The sequence below is a fragment of the Leptosomus discolor genome, chromosome 20, assembly GCF_034619465.1.
Source record: "Leptosomus discolor isolate bLepDis1 chromosome 20, bLepDis1.hap2, whole genome shotgun sequence".
Lineage (NCBI taxonomy): Eukaryota > Metazoa > Chordata > Aves > Leptosomiformes > Leptosomidae > Leptosomus > Leptosomus discolor.
In genome coordinates, this window is record NC_141410.1 from 4,066,482 (window position 1) to 4,093,696 (window position 27,215).

At 56.5% G+C, this 27,215-nt stretch overlaps 1 protein-coding gene across 3 annotated transcripts; it reads right to left on the reverse strand.

The window, feature by feature from the left end:
* Nucleotides 1-968: 968 nt before the first annotated feature.
* PLEKHM2 (pleckstrin homology and RUN domain containing M2) lies at nucleotides 969-27,194 on the reverse strand. 3 transcript variants are annotated; one of them, XM_086476133.1, is made up of 21 exons: nucleotides 27,135-27,194; nucleotides 14,961-15,067; nucleotides 14,695-14,804; nucleotides 13,708-13,807; nucleotides 13,070-13,157; nucleotides 12,378-12,564; nucleotides 10,659-10,787; nucleotides 10,214-10,273; nucleotides 7,371-7,605; nucleotides 5,420-6,199; nucleotides 5,093-5,162; nucleotides 4,915-5,005; nucleotides 4,516-4,580; nucleotides 4,108-4,196; nucleotides 3,350-3,482; nucleotides 3,071-3,261; nucleotides 2,715-2,780; nucleotides 2,064-2,223; nucleotides 1,681-1,860; nucleotides 1,484-1,600; nucleotides 969-1,106 (listed from the first exon to the last, which is right to left on the reverse strand). In XM_086476133.1, exons 1-21 carry the CDS (start codon nucleotides 27,192-27,194, stop codon nucleotides 969-971), a joined length of 3,156 nt encoding a protein of 1,051 aa, XP_086332259.1. The 3 variants fall into 3 exon arrangements, with proteins under 3 accessions (XP_086332259.1, XP_086332260.1, XP_086332261.1); XM_086476134.1 differs by lacking the exon at nucleotides 10,659-10,787 and adding an exon at nucleotides 14,219-14,324 and having other exon boundaries at nucleotides 13,708-13,815; XM_086476135.1 differs by lacking the exon at nucleotides 10,659-10,787.
* Between the last annotated feature and the right edge of the window lie 21 nt (nucleotides 27,195-27,215).

The window sequence follows — 27,215 nt, forward strand, 5'->3', positions numbered from 1 at the left end:
CCGTGAACGTCTATCAGATGAGAAGGTCTCTGGATTATTATTATTATTATTATTATTTAAAAGCTGGGGTTGTGCGCCAAAGCTCTCGCTGTAAAGGGCAAGCGGCGACGGGTCCTCGCTGGCCTCGGATGCAGCGAGACAAGAAGACGGGGACATGGTTGGTGGCAGCCACGTGACAACGTCCTTTGGGACCCCTGAAGAACGTCGGACTCGATCTCTTCTCTCCCCAGGCACAAGGGGCCAAGCGTCCAAACCTCAAACCGGCTTCTGAGATCTCCTATAAAACCGTGCTGGGGTATTTAAGGCCAAATTTTTGGCCCCGATCCTTCTTCCTCAGCCTCCCATCTCATCGACAGGCTGGGGAGTGGTTTTGTGATGTCCGGAGGCCCCGGACGAGATCTCCCGGCGCTGGGAGATGCCGGGAGGAGGAGGAGGCGAAGTGGTGTCGTACTTGGTGATTGTATTAGCAAGGAGAAAACATGCACGGTAGCGATTTAGTGTTCCTGCCTCGCCACCTCCGCGCCCCTACCCTGTTCTAAAATGAACAAGTCCTCGGTCCCGCTCCCCGCCGCGATGGGGGGGATGCTCCCCCCCCAGCCCACCCCGCTCCGCCCCTCTCCCTCGCTACCAGTGGGATATTGTTCCGTGAATGGCAAATTATTTTGCCCCGTGGCAGCTGGAGGAGGAGGAGGAGGGCGCAGGCGCGCCTGCACAAGGAAAGCGGCCGAGCTCGGCCTCGCCCCCAGTGTGGTGAAGCGTCCGGTTGCTCCCCAAAACGCGCTGGCTGTCCCCGACTCGGTGGAGAGCGAGTGCGGGGTGCGGGGGTCCACGCCTGCAGGCACGCTCTCGGTGGGGACCGAGCGATGCCAGGAGGGTTTGGGGTGCCAGTGGGCTGCGGGGCAGCCGGCTACAGGCCCTGCTCTCCAAAAACGGGTCCCCGTCAGCCGTCCTTCCCCCCCCAGCCAGGGTTAACACCAAGGGTCCCGCTCCGCTCGCCCGCGGCAGAGGCTGTCGCTGCGCTGCCAGGCGCTGTCGATGAGGCTCTGAGCGTCTTCGCATTTCTTCCTGATGGCGGCGTCCAGAATGGCCTTGTGCAGGAGATCGACCTGAAACACACGTGCGGGGCAGTCGGGGGGTGGGGAACGAACAACAGACGCTTCTCCCCCTCGTTGTAAAACCACCTCAAAACCAGAGGGGAAATCCACCCGTGGCCATAAACACGGGTGATGGAGGGGGACGGGGCTGACCCCAGGTTCCTCCCCACTCCCCTGGCCAGCCCTGGATGCTCACGCTTTGCCACGCCAGGGGCCTCGGGCTCCAAATCCCACATGCCGTCGTCATACGGACACGGAGGAGCTCTCCTGTCCTTCGTGGGAATGCTGGGTTCACCCCGCAGGAAAAAATCTCACCCACGCCGTCCTTGGAGGGCCCCGTTCACCCTTCCTCGCCGGAGAAAGGGCGCGACGCAGCCTCGCACTCTCACCTGGTAGATGTTCCTCCACGCGGCGTTCAGCGCCGAGAGGAACCTCTCCAGTTCTGTAGTGCAACTAAAATAGAGGACCCAGGGGGGCAGGAACTGCTTGCTGTCCTGAGCAAACTCCTAAACACCAAGAGAGGCCGGGGGTTACCACCCAGTAACCACCCGTTACCGCCCGGCTGGTCCCGGAGCACCACGCTCACCAGGATACAGTACTCCTTGCCGGCCTCTGTGGAGATGGCGGCGATGTCCGTCAGCTCCACGGTGCCCAGCGAGCGGAAGAAGCTGGTCTGGCAGTCCTCGTGGCAGGTGAAAGCCTTCTCGTCCGTCAGCACGAGGCAGCAGGGGACACAAGGCGTAGGGGCAACACCTTGGGGGATCACCTGCACAGGGTAGGGAAAGGGGGGAGGTGTTAAAATCTGGCATGAAGGAGCCCCATCTCCTTCCCCCTCCTGGCTCAGGAGAAATCTGCCTGCTCCAGACACCCCCGCTCCCTTCGGCAGCTCCGTGCCGTGCCCCAAAGGGGCTCCGGGCGAAGGAGGGGGTCGATGCCCCCGCGCTCGGAGGGAGCCTGTCCCCGGCTCACCCCTTTGGAGACAGCCTGGCAGAAGTACTGCATCCAGTCCGCCATGTCTTCCTCGTTCTCGGCGCTCAGCTCCAGGGAGGGCCGGTCCGTCAGGATCACCTGGAAGGAGTGGGGCCTGTCGGTGGCGTTGGAGCGCCGGCATCCCCCGCACTGCTCGCCGCTGGGAGAGAGGGGGGAGGATGGAGGTCAGCGGGATGGACCGGCAAGCGCTAGGCTGAAACCAGCCTCCACCTGCCCTCCCTGCGCTGCTCGTCACCCCTTTGCCCCCACAAACACCCGCGACACCCCCTGCGGTCGCTCCAAGGTTGGCCTCTGTCTGTGCACATCGTGGTGGAGCCGGAGTTGAGCACGGCGGGTTGGCAGAGGTCACCGAGCACGGCTCTTGGTGGGGCACGTCAGCCCTTCAGAGACCAACTCCCCACCAAAGCCGGGGCTTGGCACACAAAAACCAGGAGGAAAGGAGCCCACCCCCAGCTACAGGCACTGGAGCCAAAGGAAAGGGGCGCCCGTACCCAGCCAGGGGCAAGCAGGGAGCCCTGCAGCACGGACTAGGTCACGATTTGCCCTGAAACACCTCCCTGCACATCCCGAGGAGCTCCTGCTCGCCAGATCCCCGCCGAATCTGGGCGCTACATCCTCCCAGTCTCTTACCCCATGTTGATGGAGAGCAATGGGGTGACGTCCGTGCGGTCCGGGTACTGGTACAAGATCCCGTTGCTGCCGTTTGGGAAGATGAGAGAGGTGGTAACTGGAGTCAGCTCGGCTCCGGCAACTGCACCAACACCCTCTGCCCTTGGTCCCACAGCCTCTCCTGCCCTGTCCTCCACCCCCCGCAGCCCCGTGGGGTTGCGTTCCTGCTGCTGGGCAGCCACAACTGGGTGCCTTTAGCCTCGCAGGTGACGAGGTGGATTCTCTCCATCTCTCAAGCAGCTCCTGGGCAGCAAACTGGTCCCAGCCCCTTCTCCACCGAGCCCTGCCTGACCCCAGTCCCGACCCACAGCCCCCACCTGAGCACCACGAAGCAGGTCTTCCACTGCTCCTTGCCCAGGTAGGAGGTCCCTGCCTTGTAGTGCAGGATGCCGTCCTTGGTGACCGCGTTTTCGGCGGAGGTGTAGCTACTGCTGGTGGGTCCCAGCACCTCGTCCATGGGGTCTTCCCAGTGAACGAGGCCGTAGAAACGCACGACCACGTCACAGGCCTGCGAAAGTCCGGCGGAGGAGTCAAGGGGAGGGAGTGTCCCGTCAGCCTCCGTCACGTATAGCGACGGCCACGATATCCAAACTCACCTCGCACTTGGACTCCTGGGCCACGAACTTTGCAAGTGCCAGTTTCTCCATGGTGGCATCTGTGAGGATACTGGGGTAAGGGGGCTCCCGGCACCCTTTGATCATGGCCGACTTCAAGGAGACCAGGAAGAACCTGCGAGGGGGATGGAGATTTCTGATGAGGCCAGGGCAAACAGCCCCTCGTCTCCCTCATGCTGAAGGGGCTTCCCTTCAACGTGGGCCTCTGGCCTTCCAGACCAAAGGGTCTCGAAATCACCCTACGGACCAAAGGCGACAGGGGTTGCGAAGTCTGAGCTCCAGGAAGGAGATGGGTGGGACTGGGAGATGGACACCCATCCCAGTGCAAACCCCAGTATGACCACCCAGGCTGTAACGAGGTCACCTCCCTGAGCTGACAACGTGCAGAGAGACTCAGGGATGTGCCTTGAAAACTCAAGACCTTGTCCCTACTCATCCCAAGTGACACAAAGAACACGTAGTCTGCGTCGCCCAGAGCTGCGAGGCTGTCAGCCCGAGGGACGGGGTGACTGCTGTGTATATCCAGGGAAGACACTTTGGGCTTATCCATGCTCAGGGCATTTCCAGCTGCCTGCAGGGTTTAGCTGGTGGCACGAAACCAACCCCCAAACCCCACCGGGGGCAGGACTTTGTCTTGAAGGGCTGCCACCAGTCCCTTGCGTTCCCCAAGTCACGCTGGGGGCCAGAGGTCCCGCACCCCGGGAGGAAAGCGCCACGGTTGCCACCCGGTCCCTGCTTACTCCGTGAGAGCCACGTCTGCGGTGTCGAGCAGGAACTGCTTCCTCCGGTTGGTGCACACCAGAGTCACCGTCTGCTGATCCAGCCCAACCTGTGCCACAGATGACGGGTTAAGGAAGCCAGGCAGGGGACGAGCGGCAATGGAGCAGGGCTGAACCTGGCTTCTGGCCCCGGGGGAGAAGGTCAGCAGTCGCTCTGCTGCCCACGCGAAGATACCAGCAAGCTGGGCACCCACAGAGGTGGCATTTGAGGGGGGATCACTTCTGACTCTCCCAGTCTCAAAGATTCACTGGCCAAAATGCCCCACTGTGATGCTCCCGACACCCCTGCAGCCAGAGAGGTGAGGAGTGACCCCCAGACTCACCTCCTGCTCCCCTCAAGAGGGCTGACTCGACCGAGGCCCGACTCACCGAGATGTAGTCCAGCTCATTGTAGGAAACGGCCTCCTCCACCATGTACGGCTTCTCTGCTGCCCCTGGCGCAGACACAAAGAGCCACGTGAAGCCGGGCACAGGAGCCCAGCACCGCCGGGCCACGGGCCACTGAGCAGCAGCAGCGACGGACCCGCAAACCACGCCGTGTCCCAGGCAGCACAGAGCCGCAGGGCATGTGTCCCAGGGCTTCTCGGGGGACACGTCGACCTGAGCTCCCTACTGTGACTGCCACCGCTCTGGGGGACACGAGGGAATGGGCAGGAGCTGGCAGTGAAGGTAGTGAGCTATGGTGACTTCCTTCATGGCCAAGCCAAGGATCAAGCAAGCCTCCCTCCTTCCCTGCAGCTGGGCACAGAGGCTATCGGGATGGGATACCTTTCCGGATGAGGTACACGTAGCAATCCGTCAGCAGGACGTAGATCAGCTGCAGGTTCCCCTCCATGTGCCCGGTGCTCATTCGGATCATCTGTGCGGAGGGAAAGGAGCTCTCAGCCCGTGGCCGACGCAGGCACCGAGCTGGTCCTTCACGGGAGATCGATGGTGACCACCTTACCCTGAACAACTGCTCCTCGTTCTCCCGAAAGACGTGGATCATCAGCAGGAGGAGATGGTTGTTATCCACCCTGTGAAGAGACAGTAGAGGATGGTCATAGACGTGGCGCTGGGTGAGTCCAGGAAGGGCAACCCCCTTCCTTACTGGACTTGTCCATGATTTGGGCACCTGTTGGCCCCCCAAGACTTTCTCCCCCTCACCCCCTATGCCTTCTCCTGGAAAAGGATGGGCTTTGCCCCCCCCAAACTGACCACAAAGGAAGAAGTGTCAGCTTGAGCTCAAGATTGTTTGGGAGACGCTCTCCCTGCTGAGCAAACCCAGCCTCACCTGAACTCGGAGGGATGGGTCAGCTCCGAAGGGCTGCCCTGCCCTTCCTCCACGCCAGAGTCCTCGGCGCTGCTTGGGGAAGGGCTGGGCTGCTCCTTCTTCGGCTCGCAGAGAGCCTGGGGGTTGGTGGTTTCTGTCTGGGCAGTTTGGGGTTCATCACTCGCCCCTCCAGACTCCTCTACTGCCCCAACTGCTTCTCCCTCTCCGCTTTCTTCTTCTTCAGGAGCCTCAGGGCTACCAGAAACATGTGGCGGTTGGCCAGACCCTGGAGCGTCATGGTGGCCACCACCTGGTGCAGCAGCGTTTGGACTCTCAACGGTAAAGCGGTAGAAGTCCATGGGGGCTGAAATCCCCTCACTAAAGTCGCCAGAGGACGATCCATCTGGGGTCTCCCCTGGCGTGCCAGTCCGAAAGGACTGCCCGGGGGGCTCGAGGGGGGCGTTCCACCCACCGGGGTCCAGCTGCCCATTGAGTCTGTCCATCACCTTGCTCAGCGGCTGCCCCACGCTCTCCATGGACGTGTCCTTCATCTCGGGGATGCGTAAAGCCAGCTGGCCCAGGGCAGAGCGCTCGCGACCCTCCTCCTGCCCGCCCGGCCGTGGCTCCCCAGCCGGGGCAGCGGGGCCATCGTCTCTCTGCGGGTCTTCTCTGTCACTCAGCCCGTTCACGCCGCTGTCTCCACTGGCCTGCTGGGTCTCGGGCACTACGGGCGCAGGGGTGTTCACCGGCTCCTCGGGCTTCACTTTCTTCTTCTTGCCAGTTTTCTTCTTCTTGGCTAACCTGCACGGCGAGAGACCAATAGAGATGTCACTCATCTGCGCCTGCTTCGACTTCAGCAATGCAGAGAGGGGTCCCACCCTTTCCCAACCACCTTTCTCTGCAATTTTTGCTATTGCAGAGAAATCCATATATCAAGAGCTTCGCTCAGTGTGTGGCCATGTAGAGCCTCCATCTCCATGCCAGCCTCCATAAGAAAAGCAGGGTATGGACACTGCTTCCTACCTATCCGAAAAAGAAAAGAGGCATGGGCTGCTGGACGCAGCACCTGGGCCTTCCTTTGGCTGCAAAGGGGAGCACAAATGGATGCGGAGCTGAAGTGACGTGGGAGAAATCCCTGCGTGAGAGCAAGATGCTGGGAAAGGAGAGGGTTTCGAGAGGACGTGGGGATGCCGTGTCCCCGCCCGCCAGAAGAGGGAGGTGCAGGCTGGAGCCCGCTCCAGCCGAACGGCACACCGGGATGCCGCTGCGGAAGCGTTCAGGCCTCCCGTGGCACCCAAACTGCCGCCAGGTCACTCTTGTTTGGGAAGCGAGCGCAGTGCTGCCCTTCCCGGGTGTCTGCCCGAGAGCAGGGCGAGATGTAACCCAGTTCCTCTGCTCCTCCCAGGAAAAACAGGGTGCGAGAGCAAAGCACAGGCCTGCTGGGCTGGTTTTGGGGTGCCCCTGTCCCCAGGTGTGAGTACACCGAGCCTTGAGCTCTTTGTCTGGGTTAAGAGCTCCGAGGGACCCCCGGGGATCGCCTCTGCCAGAGTCAAAGGCAGGCCAGCAGCTCTGCGGAGGCAGCTCCCTCAACAGGTTTAGCCGCAGCTCATTGACAAACAAGAAGGACGGGAGAGAAGATCTGGGACCCAGAGCTGCTGCAAACCTGCCACCAGCTGGAGAAAGCTTCAAACGAAAGCTCACAGCTTCCTCTGAGCTCTCTGATCCAGACTGGCGGGCAAAGGTGTTCATGTCGAGCCAGCCGGTAGCTCTACAGACCCAAGGGGACCACCTCTGCGGACACCTACAGAGCATCTCTTGGTGTCTGGAGGTATAAAACCACCTTCTCGTGACTGTATAAAGGCTACACCACAGATGCTGCCTCTGCTGGGCCAGAAGGGGTGGCACAGCATCAGCCCCTGGTGACAGATGGCACTCAGGGGCACGTTTCCAGGCCAGGCAGCTCTGTCCCCACCTGATGACCTCCAGCTCCGTGCAGCTCTCGGACTGGTCCGTTCCTTCGGGGGTGGCTTCTGCCTTCTCCTGAGAAGCTGTGTGCACCGGCGTGGTCTCGGTGGAGGACGGCACGTCAGCTCTCTCCTCGTTGAAGGGGTTGTAGCGCTGCGTCGGGCTCTTCACGGAGGCCTTGCTGCCGTTCGCCTCCGAGGCGGTGGAGCGCGGGCAGCTGAGCGTGTCCGTGAGGTCTCCGTCTGCAAAGACAAGAAGGGAAGAGCAGGATGAAAGTCACCTCGGGCACGTGGATGGAGGCAAATCAAGCAAAGCCGCGCGCTGAGGGCTCGGGGCGCTACGTGGGCGCTGCGCTGCTTGCAGCGACGCCACCCCAGGCACCGGCAGAGCGCTGTCGGAGCAGCTCAGCTCCCGAGATCGCTGCGGGCAGCAGGCGCTTTGCGAGGAGGGACAGAGAGGCCAGCGTGCGGCCCGGCATCGCTCGGCATTTTGCACCCCCGCTGCGATTTAGACAACGCCTGGGAATAACAGCTCGGTCACCCAGGAGCCGGCAGCTGGATTAAGAAGAAGAGGCAGCATCCTTGGGAAGGAATTTGAGGGGTTTTTGGGCCACGGTGCTCCTTAGCAAGATGACAGCGAGCTAATGAGGCTGCTTCTCCCCTGCAAGGGGGTGTTAGGGAGATGCTTGCTTGGCTAGAAGGGCAGAAGCAAGGCCAGCCCACACAGCAGCGATCTTTACAGAGCCGGCTGCTTTCCTCCGCTTGCACGAGACCCACGCGGGGGGCTGGAAGTGTGGCGGGGGGGGACACACAGCATTCACCGGGGTCCGAGGACAACAGGCTGCACAGACAGGTCGTAGCACCACCGGCTTGGCCATGGTTAGTCTTCTAGAGGGAAAAGGAGCAGGGGAGAAGGGCTACAGGAGTCATGCTTGGGGTTACAAAGTCACGGTTAAAGGCAGGTGACCCATGCCCTTCTCTTCTCCCGCACCCTTCCTTTCCAAAGCCAGCTAGAAACCTCTTGCTAGGCAGGGAGACCCCTTCCGAAGGAAACCACAGCCCTGGCACACTGATTCGGGGGCGTAGGTTTTGAGTAGGAAAATGAAAGCTCTTATTAAAAAAAAAAATAAAATAAATCCAATAAAGGCCGTTTTGTGACGGCCGCTGTCAAAGCGCTGCTTTGTTCCTGCTGGAACGCCTGCCCCGCAGCGCGGAGGGTGTGAACGCCATCGAGGGAAGTAAATCGGCTGGATTTTTAAAGGAAAGGGAAAATAAAATGTTTAAAAGCTATTTCAGCCCCAGGCTTCTAGCCTGTATTGCCAAAATGAACGTCACTCCTTTGGCCTAAACCCTGCTGGTTCTGTTGAGACAAAACAATCTTTGTCCAAAATACAGAATTTTGCCCCAAAATGCATCCGCTGAAAACAGGGAACTGCCCCAAACCTCCTGCTCTGTGCACAAACGGCAAGGAACGCATCAGTAAGCTAACCCGGCGGGGGGTCGGGACCAAAACTTTGCTACGGCCGAGGTTTGCTCAGCACAGAGTAAGCCGGCCCGGAGCGGCGGCGGATCACACTGGCACCACTTCGCAACTGGGACCTGCACACGGGAGTGGTGCCCATCCCCGAAAACCGGAGGGATCTGCCCCCAGCATCCCTTGGCTTCTCCCAGCCTGCACCCAGTTAAGCTGCTCCCTGGCTGGTGGGTTAGAGTGGTTCATACCCTCTAGGTGAATGCCCAAGCTTCAGGGAGACGTTAAACCATCTCTGTGAGCACCTCGGCACGTGGGGTAAGACAGAAGATGAGAGGGAGCGTGTTAGAGCCCTAGAGCCATCCACATGGAATTCAGGCAGAACTTCCCCAAACATTCAGGCAGCACCGGCCAAGGCAATTCAGACCCAAGGCTCCATCCAGCTGCAAAGGACAGTGCGGGTGTATTTCCTCCAGGGGTGAAGCAGAGGGGTCTCCTACTCCTGTGACGTGCAAAGGATACGCACGGGGACCACACGGGGAGGAAGGAGAACAAGTTCCTCTGAAATGGGCACGTGCTCTTGACCACAAAGGCCAGGCAGAGCTGATAAGCCGCTTTTAAAAGCGGTAAAATAAAAAAATAGAAGTGTCGTGACCCAAACTGAACACAGCCACGTGCTGGACGTTGTGGCTTCAAGAGAGATGTTTTGACGCAGCAGACCAGGGTCCAAGTAAAACAAAACCTCCCAAATTAATCCCCGCAAAAGGCCCCAAATTAAAGAAAGTAGAATTAATTCAACTGTTTTCCAGGGCTTTCAGGAAAACAGTGAAGGTGGATCAGTTTTTCAGTCAGCACCCTGCGCGCTTTACCCCACGGAGGAAATCAACGGTGCAAGGTCAGCTGGCACGGTCACCCTCCTGTTGGACAGCCGCTGATCCCTGCCTGCCGGCGGCACGGCGGGGGGCGATTTTGCAGCTTTTTATTAGTTTTTTTTGGTAACCTGGTACAAAGGCTCCTTTATCAACACAGGCTGTAGCATATGGAGCAGCCACTTGAAACTCCAGCCTTGCCTCTGCTGCCTAGAAGACACGGAGCCATGGTCAGAGGCAGGGGAACATCCCTCCGCTCCGGGATATACGGCCAGGTGAGCGTGGCTGCAGACACCAGGAGCTGGGGAAAGCTTTGCACGTGGTCCCACAGAGGAGACACACAACCTCCCACCTCGGGGGGATCTTTGCAACCCCTTTCTGCCTCTACCGAATTCCATCGAGATGTGGCGGTTGCTTGTTAAAGAAATGAACCGGGGAGCATGCAGCAAGCTTCAGGTAGCAGCAATGCAGAGAGAAAACCAAAATGTTGTAACAGATGAGTGTGTCCCACCTTCCCAGTCTCTGCTGGGCATGGTCTGCATTGCTGGAAAGACATCTCCAAAATCATAATCTACAAAAACGAGGGATAAAACTCAGGATTAGAAATACAAGTAGCGGGGAGGGAGGGGGGGGACGGGGGAGAGTGTGAAGGGGATTTGGGGAGGGAGACGGGAAAGGAGAGAAACAAAACAATTTTCCAGCGGTATCTGAAAGGCATGAGAAAGTAGTTAGGGAACATGGATGCGAATGGAAACCAGCTGCGCTAATGGTTGTTCCTGCTGGATGTTTGCGTTGTGGCAGCTACAGCGGGACCAGCGAAGGACGAAGGCCCCGTTATGCAAACTGCTGGAAAGCTAAACCAGAAAAAAACGGTGGGTGGCAGGTACCTAACCAGGGATCCCTTTGGTGAACGAATTTAATCGATCTGTGCCTCAGTTTCCCCACTTCACACTTACCTCTCACAGACACTGTGATGTTTGACTCATTAACGTTTGCAAAGCCAAGGGTCTGATTAAAGGGAAAAACTTCTCCTCCGATCCTAAAATCCCCAGCTCCACCCACACTCCCGGGGTAGCAAGATGCTCCTGTTGCAACGACGAGCAGCGAAACAGTGACTGAAGTGAAATTCCTCCACGCCAGAGGAGCAGCGGCAATGCCTGCCCTCCTGGGCTCAGACACCTCCGCCGTCCTGCTCCCGCAACAGGGGACGGCACCTCCACATCAGCCCCAAAGCCCTCTGCGCACGGGGAAACCGAGACGCAGAGCACAACCGCCGCCTGGACACACGGGATAGCTTGGGACGATGCCAAAACCAAACTCCAGCTCCAAAACCTCCCGGATCTCCACTCCAAACCTCTCTTCTCTTGAGCATTAAGCTTCCATCCACCAGACGGGTTGGAGCGTGTAGCCAAACCCAAGTGATGCCCCTTTCCCAGTCAGCAGGGGCAGGTAGGAGATGTGCTGGCACCAAGGCACGTGCTGCTGAGGGAGCAACAGGAATGCAGGGGGTGCAGCAAGCACTGAAACAGCTGCTTACGCCAAACCTCTGGGGACAGAGAAGCTTCTTCCTGCGACTTGTATTGCTCGGCTCCTTGCGCCATCCCCACCTTAACCTGGGACGCCGGAGGTTTGGCACAAGCAGGTCCCTGCACACAAACCCTTTCACGCTTGAGCCCAAACCAGAGCTGCGCTTCCAAGTCCTTCGCGAAAACGACGCCAACGCCCGTCCCAGGCCGCTCCTTCTCAACATCTTTAACGCCTGCAGTTTACACCCCGCACATAAAAGGCCACGGGGTGGACCCTTGTCTCGGAGGCACCGCATCCGTAGGCGGACTCAGTCCTGAATTCACCGCATCCAACGAACAGCTCGCGTCACCCCATCTATCCCAGAACGCCCTGATCTTGCTTTGTTCAAACTGACACCAAGAAAGGGACAGGGCCAACGTCTTCTGGATTAAGAACAGCAGCAGCAGAGCTGTTCTTCATGCAAACGTGCTTCATGCGGGGTAAGAGCTCCCTGCCCCAGCCTGAAGCGGGTTAGGGGGGCAGGCACAAGGTACACGTCTTCTCAGTTCATCAGGGACAACATCCAGCCCTCTCTGCTAGGGATAAGGGGGTGAGTATGGAACTTAGCAGCCTGCTCAAGTTCAGACACAGAAAGGGGAAAAAACAGCACCTCAGAGACCACTGGCTGCCTTTCCCTCAGACTGTGGACGTACAGAAAAGATGCTGGAAACTATTCCCCACCACCTCCAGCACATGTGGCTGTCTGAGCTGCAAAATAAGCAGGTAAAAAAGCTCCTCTGCAGCCCTGCACACCTGCTCTGAACTGGAAGCCACATTCAGATACAGTCACTGCTTTCACACCATGGGGAGACTTCTCCAGTTCATGCTCAAACACACCCCCCAGGATGGAAACGTGGCCTGAGGTGACCAGCAGGGACAGTCCTTCCCTCCCGGTCGGAGGCAATGAGGCTCTCCACAGCTTAAATCCCAGCACCTCCCAAGGCAAGATGGGAGAGACTCTCAGCCTGACTGCTGAGTCTCTCGCTTTGGTCTCTTCCAGCCCATCATTGGCTCCCTCCTGTGGCGCCTCGCCCGGCGCACCAGCTGAGCCGACGGGGATGCGGGAGCACCCAGCCCTGACCGCACCCGTCTCCGAAAAAACCACTGACCTTCACTGGATGGAGCGATGGCGCTGTCGTCCCACTCCAGGTTGGTGGAGGTGACCGAGTTGAAGGAGTTGAGGGACAGGCTGTCCGAGCCGTGCACGGAGCTGGGCAGGCGGTCCTCAAAGTCTAGCAGGTACTGAGGTTTGTAGTAATCTGGCATGTAAGGGGCCAGATCCAGGTAAGGAGCGTCCTGCAGAGAAGAGAGGTGGGGTGAGCCAGGCTGAGTCACCACACACAGCTATTAGCACAGTCAAAACGTTGGGACTGTCCTTGAACGTCCTCTGACTGTCCCCTTCTGCTGCCTTTCAAGAGGAAACCCCGTGGCTCCACTGCGACACCGAGGGTTAGCCAGTGGCTTCGTGTTAACCTGGAGGGATGCCAGCATTTCGCACCACACTTGCAGAGCTCGACTCCCTTATCCCATCGATCTGCCCCACAGCTGGCTTCCCCAAACCTGCCTCGTTCCTCTTCTGAACCGTGCAGAGAAATATCTGAGCCACAGGAATAAATCCCGTTGCTGGATCTCCAAAGACCCCAGCCTGGAGCCTTTCCTAAAGCGGCAGCTTCCCGTTTTCAGCTGAAGGCCCACAAGAAGGTACACCCTGGACCAAGCAATGGGACCTCTGTCACCCAGGACTCCCTCTGCTCCACATACCCGAGCTCCCAGAGCCAGGAGACACAGATAAAACACTCACCAGATCCAAGTCAAAGCGGATGAACTCCAGCCCGGACACTAGCGTTAAGAACAAGGTCAGATGATCGTGACTGCAAACCAGGGCATTCCTGCAGCACGGATAAAACAGAAGAGCTTTAGAGAAGTGGGAAAGAGAAGACAGAGCTACAAGAGCCCTTCTGTTTTCTTGGTGGTGTATCTCCGAGCTGCCTCACAAATGGCCCCAGAGCTGTGAGCCTGCTGTTTGCCTCTGAAGAGCAGCGACAGAGCTTAAGGGCAGGTATGTGTGGCTCCGAGCAGTCGGGCATCTACTGTGTGCTGTGCCCGGACCGAGCTACAGCTAGACTTCCAGGTGTCCACCGGAGATGGATCCCTGGCCAAGAGCTCAGCAGCTTCTTGAAAAACATGGAAGAACATAAAGGCTACATCTGGGACTGGGAGTAAAAGCAGTAACTAGGAGAGAAGCTTCTTGGCCCTCTTATATAGGGCCGTGTGTCCACATCTGGGACCTTTAAATTAATCATACAAAATCTCTGCAAAAACCACAGGAAAAATCAGACCCCAATCAACTGCTTGTCCCCCACTGGCAAATTAGGGGCTGGCTTCTGGCCAGAAGGGATGCCAACCACCGCCCCAACACAACAGAGCTGGGGTACTCACTTGACGTAGTACTTGTGCAGCAGGCTTAGGTTCTCCTGGAACAGCCTCAGATAGCTCTCCAAGGAGTTTTCGTTGAGGGCTAGGTACAGCCATGCTCGGCCTGCAAAGAAAGCAGCGGAGAGATTCATCTGTGGGGAAACGCCTGAGAAGCAAAGCAAGCCAAGAAATAATCATGAATCAGTTAAAGCACGTCAGATCGTTCATTCACACTTGTATCATTTCAGGAAAGCAACTGAGGGGGGAAAATGTCAGCGGGAGATGAAGGGGCAGATTTGTGATTCGGAGTGGCAACAAGGGACCACGTGGTAGCCAGCTGAGAAGCAGACACACAACTGTCTCTCCAGCGAGATGGGAGCCCTGCTGCCATTGCCAGCAGGGATCAGGAGGCAGGAGAGACGGAGGGAGAATCACTCTAAATCAGGGCAGGTGCAATTTGAGGTATGACACAAATTCTGGTGCAGAGAGAGGTGACGATGGAGTCTGCGCTCAGCTCCGCTCTCACCGGTACGGGGCTTGGGAGATGAAGGGTGTTGGGATAATCAGGCAGAGAGGAGGTCTCTGAGCACTGTCCTGCGTCAAAAGCAGCCTCGACGGTCCCAAACATCCGCTACAGACAACTCGCGGCAGGGGAGAAGCAGCATCAGGCAAACGACAGCTACAGCGAGACGTCCTGCGGCGAGAGGCGACGCCTCCCCTCTGCCAGGAGCCCCTCCCGAGAGCGCAGGAGCCAGCGGATCGCTTTGGCTCCACGGCAGCAGCAGCAGGGCTGCCTTTGACCCCGAGACGCGGTGCGATTATTTCTAGAGCTGTCCCGCCAGGACTTCCACCTCCTCGGCCAAGGCGAGCCGGGCTCCGCGGGGAGCTCCCGCTGGCTCCCTCCATCTGCCTGCGGCCCCAGCCCTCGAACGCACGGCCAGCCCAACTGCCCGGGCCTCCCGCCAGCTGTCCCCAAACCGAGGTTTGCCCGCAGCGCCTGCGGATACTCACTGCGTCCCAGGTTGGTGGCCACGTGTTGGAGCACTTCTATCTGTTTGACGGCTTCCCGGCGGGTGAAGTGAACGACCAGCACCCAGTAGCCTGAGGAAAGATCTTGCAGGCTGGAAGAAGAAAGAAGGCCAGAAGAATGTTCAGCAAGGGCTTCGTTATCTCCATCCCAATTACTGCCTAGACGGCTTCCCCGTGCTGAGGCTACACGCTCGGCGAAGCACGGTGAAAAGCAACCCCGGAGACCCAGCGTCAGGCTCCGCGCTTACCCATAGAGCAGAGCGTGGTCCAGGTGTTCACAGAGCCGCTGCAGCACCTTGTCATGGTTTCTGATGGCCGGCGTCTCGTCTTCACAGGCAGCGAAGTAGCTCTGCAGCTGCAAAACAGAAGAGATGGGACGGCTGAAACACCCTTCTGCAGCCCACCGAGGAGGCAGATGGAGATGCCAACACGCTCGCAGCCAGCATTAAATAGCTGGTTCTAATCTCTCGGCTTGCTAAACCTCGATGCAACTTACTTACAGGGTGTAGCAATTGGTTTTAAGAGTACCCTAAAGGCGTAAGGAGAACCTCACCCACAGACTCGTCCATGCCTCAGAGTCAGGGCAGCAGCGTGGCCGTGGCTGCACAACCAGCTTCCCTGTTCACCGAGCCGCCGGGCTGGGCTGCACAGCCTCCTCCTTTTCAGCCAACACTGCAGTGGGGTTTTGGTGGTTCCTCTGCAGCGGTGCAGCCAGCACAAAGCTGCTCTGAACAGAAATAAACCGGAGCTCCGGGCTCTGTTTCTGGCTCTGCCATGGATGAGTCCCCTCCTCAGTCTCGGGGTCTTGCCGTGGGAAACCCTGGTTGGGGAGAGACGTTGCTCCCAGGGATAAAAGACGCTCTGAGTCCCGGAGCCTCATTCGTGCAGCACACACGCTCTGTGCTAAATCTGCAAAATCTCAGCACAGTTTCAGCATCCCGGGAGGAGACAGAGGTTTTCTTGTTACAGACACCTCGAGGTAACTGCCACGATGCTGCCTACTGCTGCCAGGCAGCTGAGAGCCGCCCCAGGCTTTCAAAGGCAGGCTGGTACGGACTGCCTGGCCGAACAGCGGCGGGGACTCGGAGGGTGCAGAGGGCAGCAGCACAGATACGGACAGAGCACGTGCAGACGTGACAAAAGCAGGTCAATTAATCCCGAGTCGTTTGCCTCCGCTGGGGTGAGGCTACATCGCTACGATGCGTCACGTGGCTTTCTCAAAGATCAGGGTAGCGCGACTCATCCCCGGCTCACCCGCTCGCAGCGGCAAAGTTCGCTCTGAAGTCAGACGCAGCGCAAATTGCTTTTGTGCTTCTGCAAAACCTGCTAGAAACCCTAGAAATCCCCTTACACCCAAAGCTTATATCCCTTCCCAGCTGACCTACCGGCCTCCTCCTGCCCCCAGAGCTTACAGATCTATTTAGGTCCCCGTCTCACACATACTTGGCATTCGGGCAGGGAGATTACTCACCCAGGATGTAATCTCAGCTGTAGATGTCACGCTTATTTGCTCTGGCTGGTGACAAGCGAGCACAGTTCAGCTGAGCCATGACAACGCATCACCCGTACGTACATCATTTTCATGACCCGATGTGTCTTTGCCAAACCTCACCAGTTAGACGGTGGCTTTAAAAACCAAAAACTTGACAGTATTGTGCTTGTCGAGTCTGACCTGTCCCCAGAAACTGGTTTCTCCTCCTGAGTTATTACTAGAGCCAGAGAAGCTCCTTCAGAAAATCACCCAGTCTCGACGTCAAAGTTAACAAGAGGGACAGGACACCTCACAGCCCCTGGGGAACTGTTCCTGACTAAAACCCATGAATATATCTAGCTCTAACACCCTCCTGGCTTGAAGACCTCGATTCTCTCCGGCGCTCTTCGGTAAGACAGGAGAGCCAGGCGCGTTCCTGCACAGACCACCTCCCAGCCCTGATGTGCGAAAGAACTGCTGGGCACAAAGAGCCGCGGCCAAATTCCCTCGTCCGATTGCACGGCGCAGTTCAGCCTCTCCCTGTCCCGCCTAGTCCAGAAGGTAAATCCCCTGGGGAAGGAAACATGCAGTAACGTTTTGTTCGCAGAGCCACCCGCGGGTGCTCTGGCGATGCACAGACTTTTTCACGACACTCAGGTTGAGACCTGAAGCGTTTCAGCTCAGCAGCTCTTACCCGTTTTGGGGAGGAAGCTGTCCCAGAAGATTTACACTACGAATAGGCAGCCCAGACCCAAGCAGGGAGGAGAACGCCCTAAAATCCCACTATTCAAGAACTATTTCAGGAGCGACCTGCAGCCAGTGTTTTAAGCTCACTCCTGCAGCGAGGGCACTAGAGGAAGGAAGAAAGTCATAATTTAGAGCCGTACGGCCTGGCAATGCATAGACGGAGCCATGGCAGATGTTCTGCAAGAGCTGTCTGGAGCTCACTAAAATATCTCATTTTGGGGGAAACTGAGGCAGGAAGCAAAGCCCCTGCCATACGGGCCGTGAGCCAGGATTTGAAGGCAGCATTTCCCATCTTGTCCCAACCAGGCTGTTGCCTCTGCAGAGAGCTGGGGCACCCTCAGAAGAGGTTTCCTATCCGGGGTGTTTCTGCGGGCTCTGCACTGGCTTGAGCAAATGCAGCTGTGGGGGACAGCCAGGGGAAAACAAAACCCACCAGGCCCTACATGAGCTTACCACCGAAAACAAGGAGCCACCCGCCAGCTCTGCGGACACATCTCGGGGAGGTCATCTCAGAGGGAACTTGGAGCCTGTCTGTGCCACCGACTGGAGGAATACCCCATGAAAGAGAGACTCCAAGCCTGGGCAGCGAAAGAGATGAGCAAATAGAAATATTTCCTCTTTTTTCTTTCCTTCCTTCTCCAAAAATAACTTAGATCTTTGTTACAGTCCTTCCTGCAGCCAGTTCACAGCTCCCAACCCTCTCCATGGCTGCACGGACCGACCTGCTCCTGTCATCAGAGGACGCAAACCGTTAGCAAACAGCAGTTGTTTCACCTCAACACCTCTGAACATCGAGAAGCACCAGGGAGTTTCTGAAAAAGAGACTTCTCTTCCCTAGAAAAGCCAACTCTTCCCCCCACGAAGGGATCTAGGTTTTGAAGGGCTCGTTCTGTGTTATAGTAAGGCTCGATGTGACTTCCAGCTGCTCTGCAAGGTGCAGGCAGCACAAACCAAGCTACCCTTGCATCGCGCCCCCTTCCTGGGGAGGCTGCTTGGGAAAATCCAACCCCACAGCGATGTCCAGAGCAAACCTACCCCAAAAGGTCAAGTCTGATCCTCTGCGACATCAGGAGCCAGCGGATGAGGTGGCTCAGAGTCACAGGGTCACACCAACCCTCCGCACGTGGGACCCTGGGAGCGTGCGACGTGCGCTCAGCAGTTTCGGATTCGGATTCGAGCGCCCCGAGTCACGGCAGTTTAGGAACCCTCGGTCACAGGGAAGCACTCCAAGGGCTCGCTCCCACCCGCAGGGACAAAGATGTGCCACCACGTTCCCCAGATGGTGCTGTGTCAAGGGACGGTGCCGTTTCCAGCATCCCTCCAAAATAAACACGGCCAACGGCTTACGGCCCTGAGCAAAGGACGCACACGGCTTGCTGGAGCACAAGCAGCCCCAAACAGCGATGGGCCAGGCAAATCCCTGCCGAGCCACCACGTGTCCAGGGAGGAAACAAGACAGAACAAGCCCTGGGATCTGCTGGGTTGAGTCATCCCTAGGCGAGGGACGGGAAAGGCTGCGACTTGCAAAAGCTGATGGGGAGGAGTTTTCGGCTTGGGAAGCCGGGCGAAGACCCACACGGAGGAAAGGTACGGTGAAATAGCTTTCCCAGTTGGGGAACAAAATCCAGGGGCATCATTTCCCCAAAACAGGCCCAGTGGCCTGCTCCAAGATCCACCTTGCCCAAAATCTGTAGAAATTAAGACCCCAAGTGTCTCAGGGCAGAGGCACAGACCATGGACGGTCCCAGCACCCGAGCCTGACCGTGCAGCACAGGCAGGAGTGATGTGGCCCTGCCCTGAAAAAGCGGCATTTATACGGAGTGTTTACTTCTCTCCTGTAAATCGCTATAAAACGCAAACGAATAATTTGAAGCCAACCTCTCCCTAATCACGGCGTGGCAGATGGACCTGTTTGGGAGGTGGTGACCAAACTTTATGAAGCATCCACAAAGCAGCTCCCTGACATACCTGGGCAGAGAGCTGGGCTGGAACCGCCGAAAATCAGGACGGAGGCAAGCAGTAGGGTAAAAAAGCATCAACCAGACGCCACAGTGGTCACCTCTGGGTTTTACAGAGCGATGCTCTTCCCCTCGTCTCCTCTGTGCTCCAAAACCAGAAGGAAGGGTTGAAGGCTGGCTCGGATGGAGGACTCCTGTGGGGCACGATGAACGCCTCGAGCCCTGACCCAGGGCTATTTATAAACATTCCTGCGGCCAAAATAAGCGCCGTCGGCATGCAGGAGGCATCCCCGCCACTCACCGAGACCACTCTGCAGCCCCAACTGGGTCTGAGCAGCAGTGTTGCAACAGCGTGGGACAAAACCTGCTTCGGTGAACGGGTTACGAAAGCCCAAACACTCGAGGCTGGCGAGTTAAACACACCTGAGAAGAAAGCCGAGCAGAAGGACGTCTGTCCAAAGGGAATGGAGAGCTGGTTTGTACCGAGGGGAACGTGGGGTTTGCGCTCCCGACAATCACACCTTGCCCCCACCGAGGAGAAGGTGGATTTAATTGTTGTTTATCAATCACGAGTTGATTTTTTTTTTCCCCAGCGATACGCCACGCCCTGTGCCAGCACACCCAAGGTATTCCTTGCATAATTTTACAGCCTACTAATTGCACCGGTTCTCAATGCGTACAGCTCTCCAGGCCTGTTTGCAGAGCTCCTGTGTCGCAAGGGATGCCAAAAAACAATCAGGCAGCCACGTTGTAAAGTCCTTTCTCCAAATCTAATCGTTCTGGGGGCTTTCCTTTGAAATCTCTCCAGTATTTCTAAGACCTTATTGAAATACTGTCTCCTGACCTGTTCACGGCTGGCCACAACCCAACCGAGTCTCCATCCCCCCCTCCATAAATCTGGTCTGCAGATGTTTCACTAGCAGCTCTCCAACACCAAGTTCATTTCCCTTGTTCTGCTTGGTATTTCCCTGGCAGGGAAAATCACGGTGAAAGAAAAGCAAACAGCCCAGTTGGGCACCCTTTGCACTCCTCCAGCTCCCTGACCACGGCGCTCGCTGCATGGGAAAGGCGAGAGGCGCTTCGAAATCCGCTTTCCCACCCACAGCCCATGGACTAGCGAGGGGTTTTCCCCAGCTGCAGGACTGCCAACAAAAGCAGTCCCACAGAGCAGCGAGCAGGCAGCCAAAACGTAACAGAAACTGCAGCAGCCTTCTTTCTGCCTCAACTCCTGTCCTCTCGCTGTCTTCCCCAGCAGCTGGAAAAACAGCTTCTCCAAGCTACCAAGCAGGTGGTTTTCTTTGAGGGCAATTATTTTATGAGCCATCCAGGCAAGCAGCTGGAGATGTAAACCCTTTGCTAGACCCAAACCCCTTCCCAAGCTTTCTCCCAGCACTTGCTTTTCCACCACGCTGCACGACTGGACAAGGATGGCGGCACGTTACCCACCGGACTGCACAACCAGAGTAACCCTCTGCAGCAAGAGCAAACACACACGGTTTCCCGTGAACGCAGCTTGCAAAGCTGTCTAACAATGGGATTGAAAAAAAATGCTGATTAAGAAGCCAGCTCTGGGTCTTGGCACTCACTCTGGGGCTGCACTCGGAGCTTAGCACCCTCAGAGCAAACCCGGAGCTGCAGGGAGGACCAAAAAAAGCTGGGAGGTGACTGATCTTGTCCCAGGCAAGCGACAGCAGCTCAGCCCCAAGGGAAGAGGCAACAGGAAGGGACAGGGCAGACACATAAGATGACAGACAGGCAACCAGCACTCTTATACCTGCTCAGGGGAGTACAGACATTCAGCGGCGAACGGATAAAGAGGAGGCTGAACTACTCTGCCTGGAAAACTCCTGGTCTTCCATACCACCCATAAAAGCAGGCTGAATTTCAAGGCAGGGGCAGTATTCTGTCTTGTACCCTTGTGTAACACAAAGCCCTAACACTTCTGCTCTAGCAGGATGTTTTGGAGGTTGCATACATGGTCTGACTCAACACTTCTTACAAGCTTCTAAACCAGCACCGGCCTCAGCGCCCAGCTTCCCATCCCGGACTTGGTACGCCTCGCCTGGGTCTTGTGGCTTTCCCGATGAAATACGTCAGCACGCTCGGAGCATCGGCGCATTTAAGGCACCGCAAGCGAATTGGAGCAGCTTGGAGAGAAACGCAGCGTAGTCGTGATGTGCAAGGACAGGAGCCTGAAACGGGTGAAGCTGAAACCCACAGCAAAGATGCTCCGTGACTGGAAAGGCAGAGTTTTGAAGTATTTGCAATCCAGCACCAGCAAGGCTGTCACCTCCCGCGACACGTACGCTCGTCAGCTCCCACACCCCCAAGGCTTTTCCAGGCCTTTCCTTCATCATTTCTAGGCAGCAAACCTTGCAGCAGGCTGGACCTGTGCACTGCTCAGCCAAGGACAGGATTTTTTCCGGCAGTGACACTTGCTTGCAAGTCGCAGGGAGCGTCCCGTTCCCCTGTCACGACGAGCAGAGGGCACGGAGCAGGGGATGGGCACGGAGCTGGCTGCTGTGGAACAGGATCCCTGCGCTCCCTGAAGGCAGACAGAAAGGTCATATGCTCGGCACCACAGAAAAAGCAGATTTCATGGGAAGAAAATAAACAAGTCCAGTTGGTAAACACACTGACAAACAAGCGAGCACGGGGTGCCTGTGCCCTGCAAGTCTCGGTAACGGTGCTGCTCTCCCAGAGAGCTGCTGCTTACTCACACGCCGGGCATTTGCTGCTTTGAATCTCTCCCCATCGACCAAGTCCTCTGGCCCGCAGTTATTTCGGTTACTCCTCTTGGACCAGGCTATCAGGGAAGGCTGAAATCACTCAACAACCACTGAAGTTGGGCAATCGGAGGCCGAGCGGCTCAGAGGCATCGCTTCAGCTCCTCGTACGAAACCCACTGCCAAAACTCAGCCTCCTAAACCAACTGCTCTCCCAGTGAAATGCTTTGTGTTAGTGGTGGAGAACAAAGGGGATTTTTTTCTCCCCAAAAGGTTAGCATAGCCTTGTCCACCATCAGATCTAGGGTTAATTTTAAGAAATGCCTCCCCTGTGTATAAAGAGACAAATATCAGTTTAAGTCCCCGCAGAACCCAATCCCCTTGCAACTGTGGACAAAGAAACTCGTATCATCACCAGACCTATGCCTGGACAAAGAACCTCGTATCATCACCAGACCTGTGCCAGGACGAGGCAATAGGAATTTTCAAAGAGATAAACCTTGAAATACTCAAGCAACTCAAAAAATACACAGTTGAGCTCTGAGTAGAGCCACAGCAAACGGCTTTGTTCGCTCGTTGAACGGTGGCAAAGCCCTGAGAGGACCACCAAAACACGCAGTGTCGGAGTTGCAAGCGTTTGTGGACTTCCTAAAAACATCTGAGCAACCCTTGTGTCTTCGTGGCTGACTTATGAGCTCTGTGAGATTGCTGCCAGCTTCAGCCACAGGCTTCTGGAGGTCCGGCAAAGCTGGTACACGCAGCAAAAGGACTGCCAAGGGGAGCAGTGAGTGTGTACTGACATCGATCCCTGCTGCGTGCCCCCCGCAGCAACAACAGATGTGGCCTGGAGCAAACTTGAGTGAGAGGAAACCCCCTGGCAGAGACAAAAACCCCTGTGGTCTTAGAGCCAGTGAGGTGCCCCTCAACGGGAAGCAGAAGACAAGTTGCTATTTGGCTATTTTTGCATCTCCAGAATTGCTACCTCTGTGTCACAGCAGCTGGGCTAAATCCCAGCCAGAGGAGCACATGGCTTGAGGATGGATGCTCCACTCCACCGCTACCTGCTCCTCTCCAGGACGTGGGGACACTAAGCCATCCCCAAATCTACCCTCCCTCGCCGCATAGGAGAAGCAGAGATGTTGCAAGGCAGAGGTCAGGGAGCCTGAGAGACTGCAAGGGCATTTCGATGGTACAGGGCTAAAAATCTGATCCGGAGACAGACAGAAAAGGCACGGCGTTATTTCACTGTGGGGGAAGTGGAAACCTTCCCGAAGTCATGCATAAACGGAGCAGAGCCAGAGCTTTTGGCAAGAACTCCTGCAATATCGGCAAAAAACATCGCTCCACCTGACTGACACGCACCAAGGATCTAGAGTTTATGGGAATGTGTGTCCTTCAAAGCCAGTAGGAAAGCCTGAAAAACAGAGAAGAGCCCCAAAATCTTGGATTCTGATCCCTTTTCTGATTTTACGTTTAGCTCTTGGAATTGCCAACAACCAGCATTGTTTAAGGACTTTGCATTTTCGCCACCTAATCACAGGCAGGACAGCAATAAACCTCTCCTCAACCCACTGCAATGTCCAGGAGGGCACAGAAATCCGACAAGAGAACAGAAGACATCTACACTACCAGCTTCAGCACGGACCAGGTCACCTGCGACAGCTTCCAGTTACCAGGAGATGGTTGGCCAAGGATGGCTATGAAGCTGTTGGCATTTCTAGCGCGTTTATCACGGCAAGAGTTCAACTGGGAGGCACCAGGAGGCAGCTCTCCTCCCACTGCTGCCACACGCAGTAGTATCTCCTAGAAGAAAACAAGCGCTTGAGTGAACGAGGGTCTGCACCCCCCTGGGAGAGGACGCAGAGTAAGGGGTGAATGCACTCTGAGCGGTATCAGGCCCATCTCCAGCCTCCTGCCTCAATAAAGCCCTAATTCTTTAAAAAAACCCAAAACATAAGCATTAGGCATCAGTCTGCACAGTAATTTGTGCCAGAGCACAGCCCTTAGGAAAAACCAGGGTGAGGGAGCACCGGATGGGAAAGGGGAAAAGCAACAGTCACTAGGCAGAAGCAACGAGCTCTGCGGCACCACGCTGCCTACATAACCAGAGCAGAAAGCACTGCCCTCTGAATTAATTTATATCTCCCAGGGAGAACAGAGAGGCCAAGCTGTGCGTGGGACAGCACACCGTGCTCACGATTCCCTTGGATACCTGTTGGAATTGAAGCAGAGACCCAGCTCGCCAGTGCTGAGCTTTCCCCACCTCTCCTGAAGCCACCAAGAGCAGAAGCCTCTTGACATCTCTCCAGCTGGAGAGGCCAATTTTGTCTAAATTAAACGTTTTGCCTCTCTCTTCACAGTCGAGGCCTGATCTCACACCTCTGACCTCACACCTCCGCAGTCAACTGCAAAGCCACTGCTGGTCTCTGAGAAGTGAACTATACCAACGGTCCAGATCTGGCACTTGGGTGAGAAACCTACACGTTTGTAATTACCCTCTCCAAGCAAATAATTACCCTTTCCTAGCTGTGCTCCATCCCTCATATATTTTTAGGAAAATAAGAAACAGTCCTGTTCACTGAGGCTTGAGGGATTCGCTTGGAACTGAAGCACTTTGCTGTTGATTTATACGGAATTTACCCACTGCTGGTGCTCTGAACCCCCCCTTCTGAAATTCAGAAGCCCCCTCAAGAAACTGAAATCACAGCCAGGTAAAGTCAGGGCCACAGGTCTCTGTGGGACAAACTCTGCTCAGGGCTCTTGCTGCTTCTCCTTGCCTTCCCCATCTGAGGCAGAGGGAAGCTGACAAGTGTCTGGATAGTTTTCCCTGGGCCACTCGGTGAAAATAAGGCACTTTTTATGCTGCTGCTACTCAAAGCCTGACATCGTAACCAGGTACCTCAGCCTTCAGTGGTGGTTTGCCCCAGTTTACCCAGTCTCGAGGTGGGGTTTAGTCCTGACTGTCTTCTAAAACAACGTCTGACTTGCAGTCCACAGGCTGCTGAGCCCACAGACTCCTCGTTGGGTCGGAAGCTGAGAAAAGAGAACTTCTCATCACCTGGCCGAAAAGCGGTGTGGAGAGGCGTGAGGAACACCACAAACGCATCCAAACCCTCCGCGCTACAACTCAAACCTGCAACGACGGCGAAAGCAAGGAGCGAGCAACCTACAGAGCTAGGAGGCTTTTGAAACCAGAGGTGAGATACTTGGAAAACTCCTCCACACCCCATGACACAATCCCAGAGACGAGGAGTTAGTCAAGACGGACCCAGAAGAGGAGGATGAACGAGAGCAGGATTTCCCAGCGCGCAGCCAGGGCGTGGGAAGGGTGCAACTGCTCCCCTAACCTTACTCTTCCCACTAATGCAGATAAAAAGAGAAATATCGGGGGCTTGAGGGCTGAAGTCAGACAGGGAAGGGCTGGGAAAAATTAGCACCTCCACATCTGAAAGGGAGTGATGGCCCCAAGGAAGGAGAATGGCATCCCAGGGGTACAAAGCAGGGGTGTGCCACCGCTGGACTTTCGCCACGTGGCTGAGTTTGGTTTCACCAGGATGGTATAAAGTCCGTCAGCCTGAAGCCTCACGTAGGTTCGTACGTTTTCCTGAGCTTTCTTGCTCTGAACGAGAAAGCAAAAGAGGCAGGACTGAAAAATCCCCAAATCCATCTTCGCTGCTGGACCAAGACAGGAGTTGGCAGAGATGGAGGTCAAGGCAAAGGCCTGTCGGCAGTGCTGTAGTTGAGGAGTCCCGTTCAAGTACAGTAATAGTCAAAATTACCACCATGTTGATTTTATAGCATTTCCAAGGATTTTCTGAATGCAAATAAATTATGTCCAATGAATCCTGTGTGGGAAGTAGTATATCCTTATACATATGGGGAAACTGAGGCAGTAGCGCTGCAGAGCATTGTAACAGAGCTTGGAGCAGGCTGAACATCCACCGATTTCCAGGCAGATAAAAGATTATCCTTAATTTTTAGAATACAGAAAGGTGAGAGACCAGAGGACAGGGTCACCCATGGAAGAAAAGAGAAAAGTTGGGAGAGGTTCACACACCCATCCGACGTCCCAGAGAGGCAGCGTCAGGCCTTAAATCCTTAATAGGGCCGGGAATTCACTCGTGATGGTCTTTGTAAGACAAGTTTTCATGGATGAATCTGTGTCAAGACACATTGTAGACCACAGGAAAACTCCTATTCCATAAGGCAGCAGAAACCAAATAACTGCAGAAATGTCAGCGAGTCCACAAAGCTTGCTTTCCCCAAAACTTGGGATGAAAAGCGGAACAAGATCCCCTTTACCTCCTCAAACAGAGCTTGTGTTCTTTCTCAAACATGGCTGGAGCTCACATGTGGCCCAGGCAGGACATGTGGCCCAACCCAAAACTTCCAGCATGTCCTTACAACTCACTCCTGTGACCACCCCAAACAGACTCCAGCATCCTGGTCCCCTTCGTGCCAGCATGCAGACGCTCCCCACCAAAGGGATGGGCTTTAAGAAATGCTCTCACCAGCAGCAGTTGCTGAGGGGGAAGGAGAAACGAGGGGCAAGGAGAAACGAGGGGCAAGGAGAAACGAGGGGCAAGGAGAAACGAGGGGCAAGGAGAAACGAGGGGCAAGGAGAAGGACAAGGTGAGAGATGAGGTATGGCGGGCCATATCTTCAGAGCCCTTGTTTTGAGGGCTCAGACCAGGGCACGGCCACCCCACGGTGCACGCCTGCCTGGAGGGAGGACCTCTGGAAAGAGATTTTCACGCTGGATTTGTCCAGATCCCCCGCCCTCTGGAAAGAGATTTTCACGCCAGACTCTCCCAGATCCCCCCACCGTACAGCCCCAGGACAAGGGATCCCTCCAGTCCTGTCCACAGAAGAAAGAAACCTTTTGGAAATGGGGAGCACCAGAGGGTAACCCCAGTACAACCTGACCAGCAGAGACAGAGGTTCCTGGGGGTCACCCTGGCAGCGTTACTTTGTCAGGGTGGGCCGGGGGTGACCCCACACCCCCAGGAGTGCCTTTGGGGTGTCCTATGGCACCGGCAAGAAGGATGCCTCCAACGTCACGTTCCCAGTGCAGGGGGTCCCTAGGGACATCCCCAAACCTACGCAGAGGAATCCCTAAAGGTGTCCCCTGTCTCTGGCAGAGGGGATAGCAGGGTGTCCTTGACTGTACTCCTGGCCCAAAGAGTGCCCCAGTGTTCCCAGCCCCCCACCTCGGCTGTGAGTGGGGGTCCCTAGGGCCTGTCCCCCAGCCCCACATCTCCGGTGGTGGCGTGTGTCTGGGAGGGTCCCCAGAGGTGTCCCCCAGCCAGAGGCAGTCCCCAGGGACACCCCAGAGCAGAGGGGGTCCCCACGGCTATCCCCAGCCCCACAAACCCAGCACAGGGGGATCCCCAGGGCTGCTCCCAAGCCGGCCGCCCCAGCACAGGGGGGTCCCCAGCCCCACTGCCCCGTCAGAGATTTGGGGGGTGGGAGGTACCTCTAGGCCCACCCCAGCCCCACATCGCGCCCCCGGCCGCCCACCTTCTTGACGGAGAGGGAGATGTTCTCCAAGATGCGGTCCTTCACCTCCGCCGGCTCCATGGCGCCGCCGCCCGCCGTTGC

What these genes read in the sequence shown, in the direction of transcription:
- PLEKHM2 (XM_086476133.1), bottom strand. Translation starts at nt 27,194, where the DNA reads ATGGAGCCGGCGGAGGTGAAGGACCGCATCTTGGAGAACATCTCCCTC. An exon ending in CGTGTACCTCATCCGGAAAG is followed by an intron (nt 4,581 to 4,914) that starts GTATCCCATCCC and finishes TGTCTGCGCCAG; the next exon opens with GGGCAGCAGAGAAGCCGTAC. An exon ending in TTGCTCTCCATCAACATGGG is followed by an intron (nt 2,224 to 2,714) that starts GTAAGAGACTGG and finishes CCTCTCTCCCAG; the next exon opens with CGGCGAGCAGTGCGGGGGAT.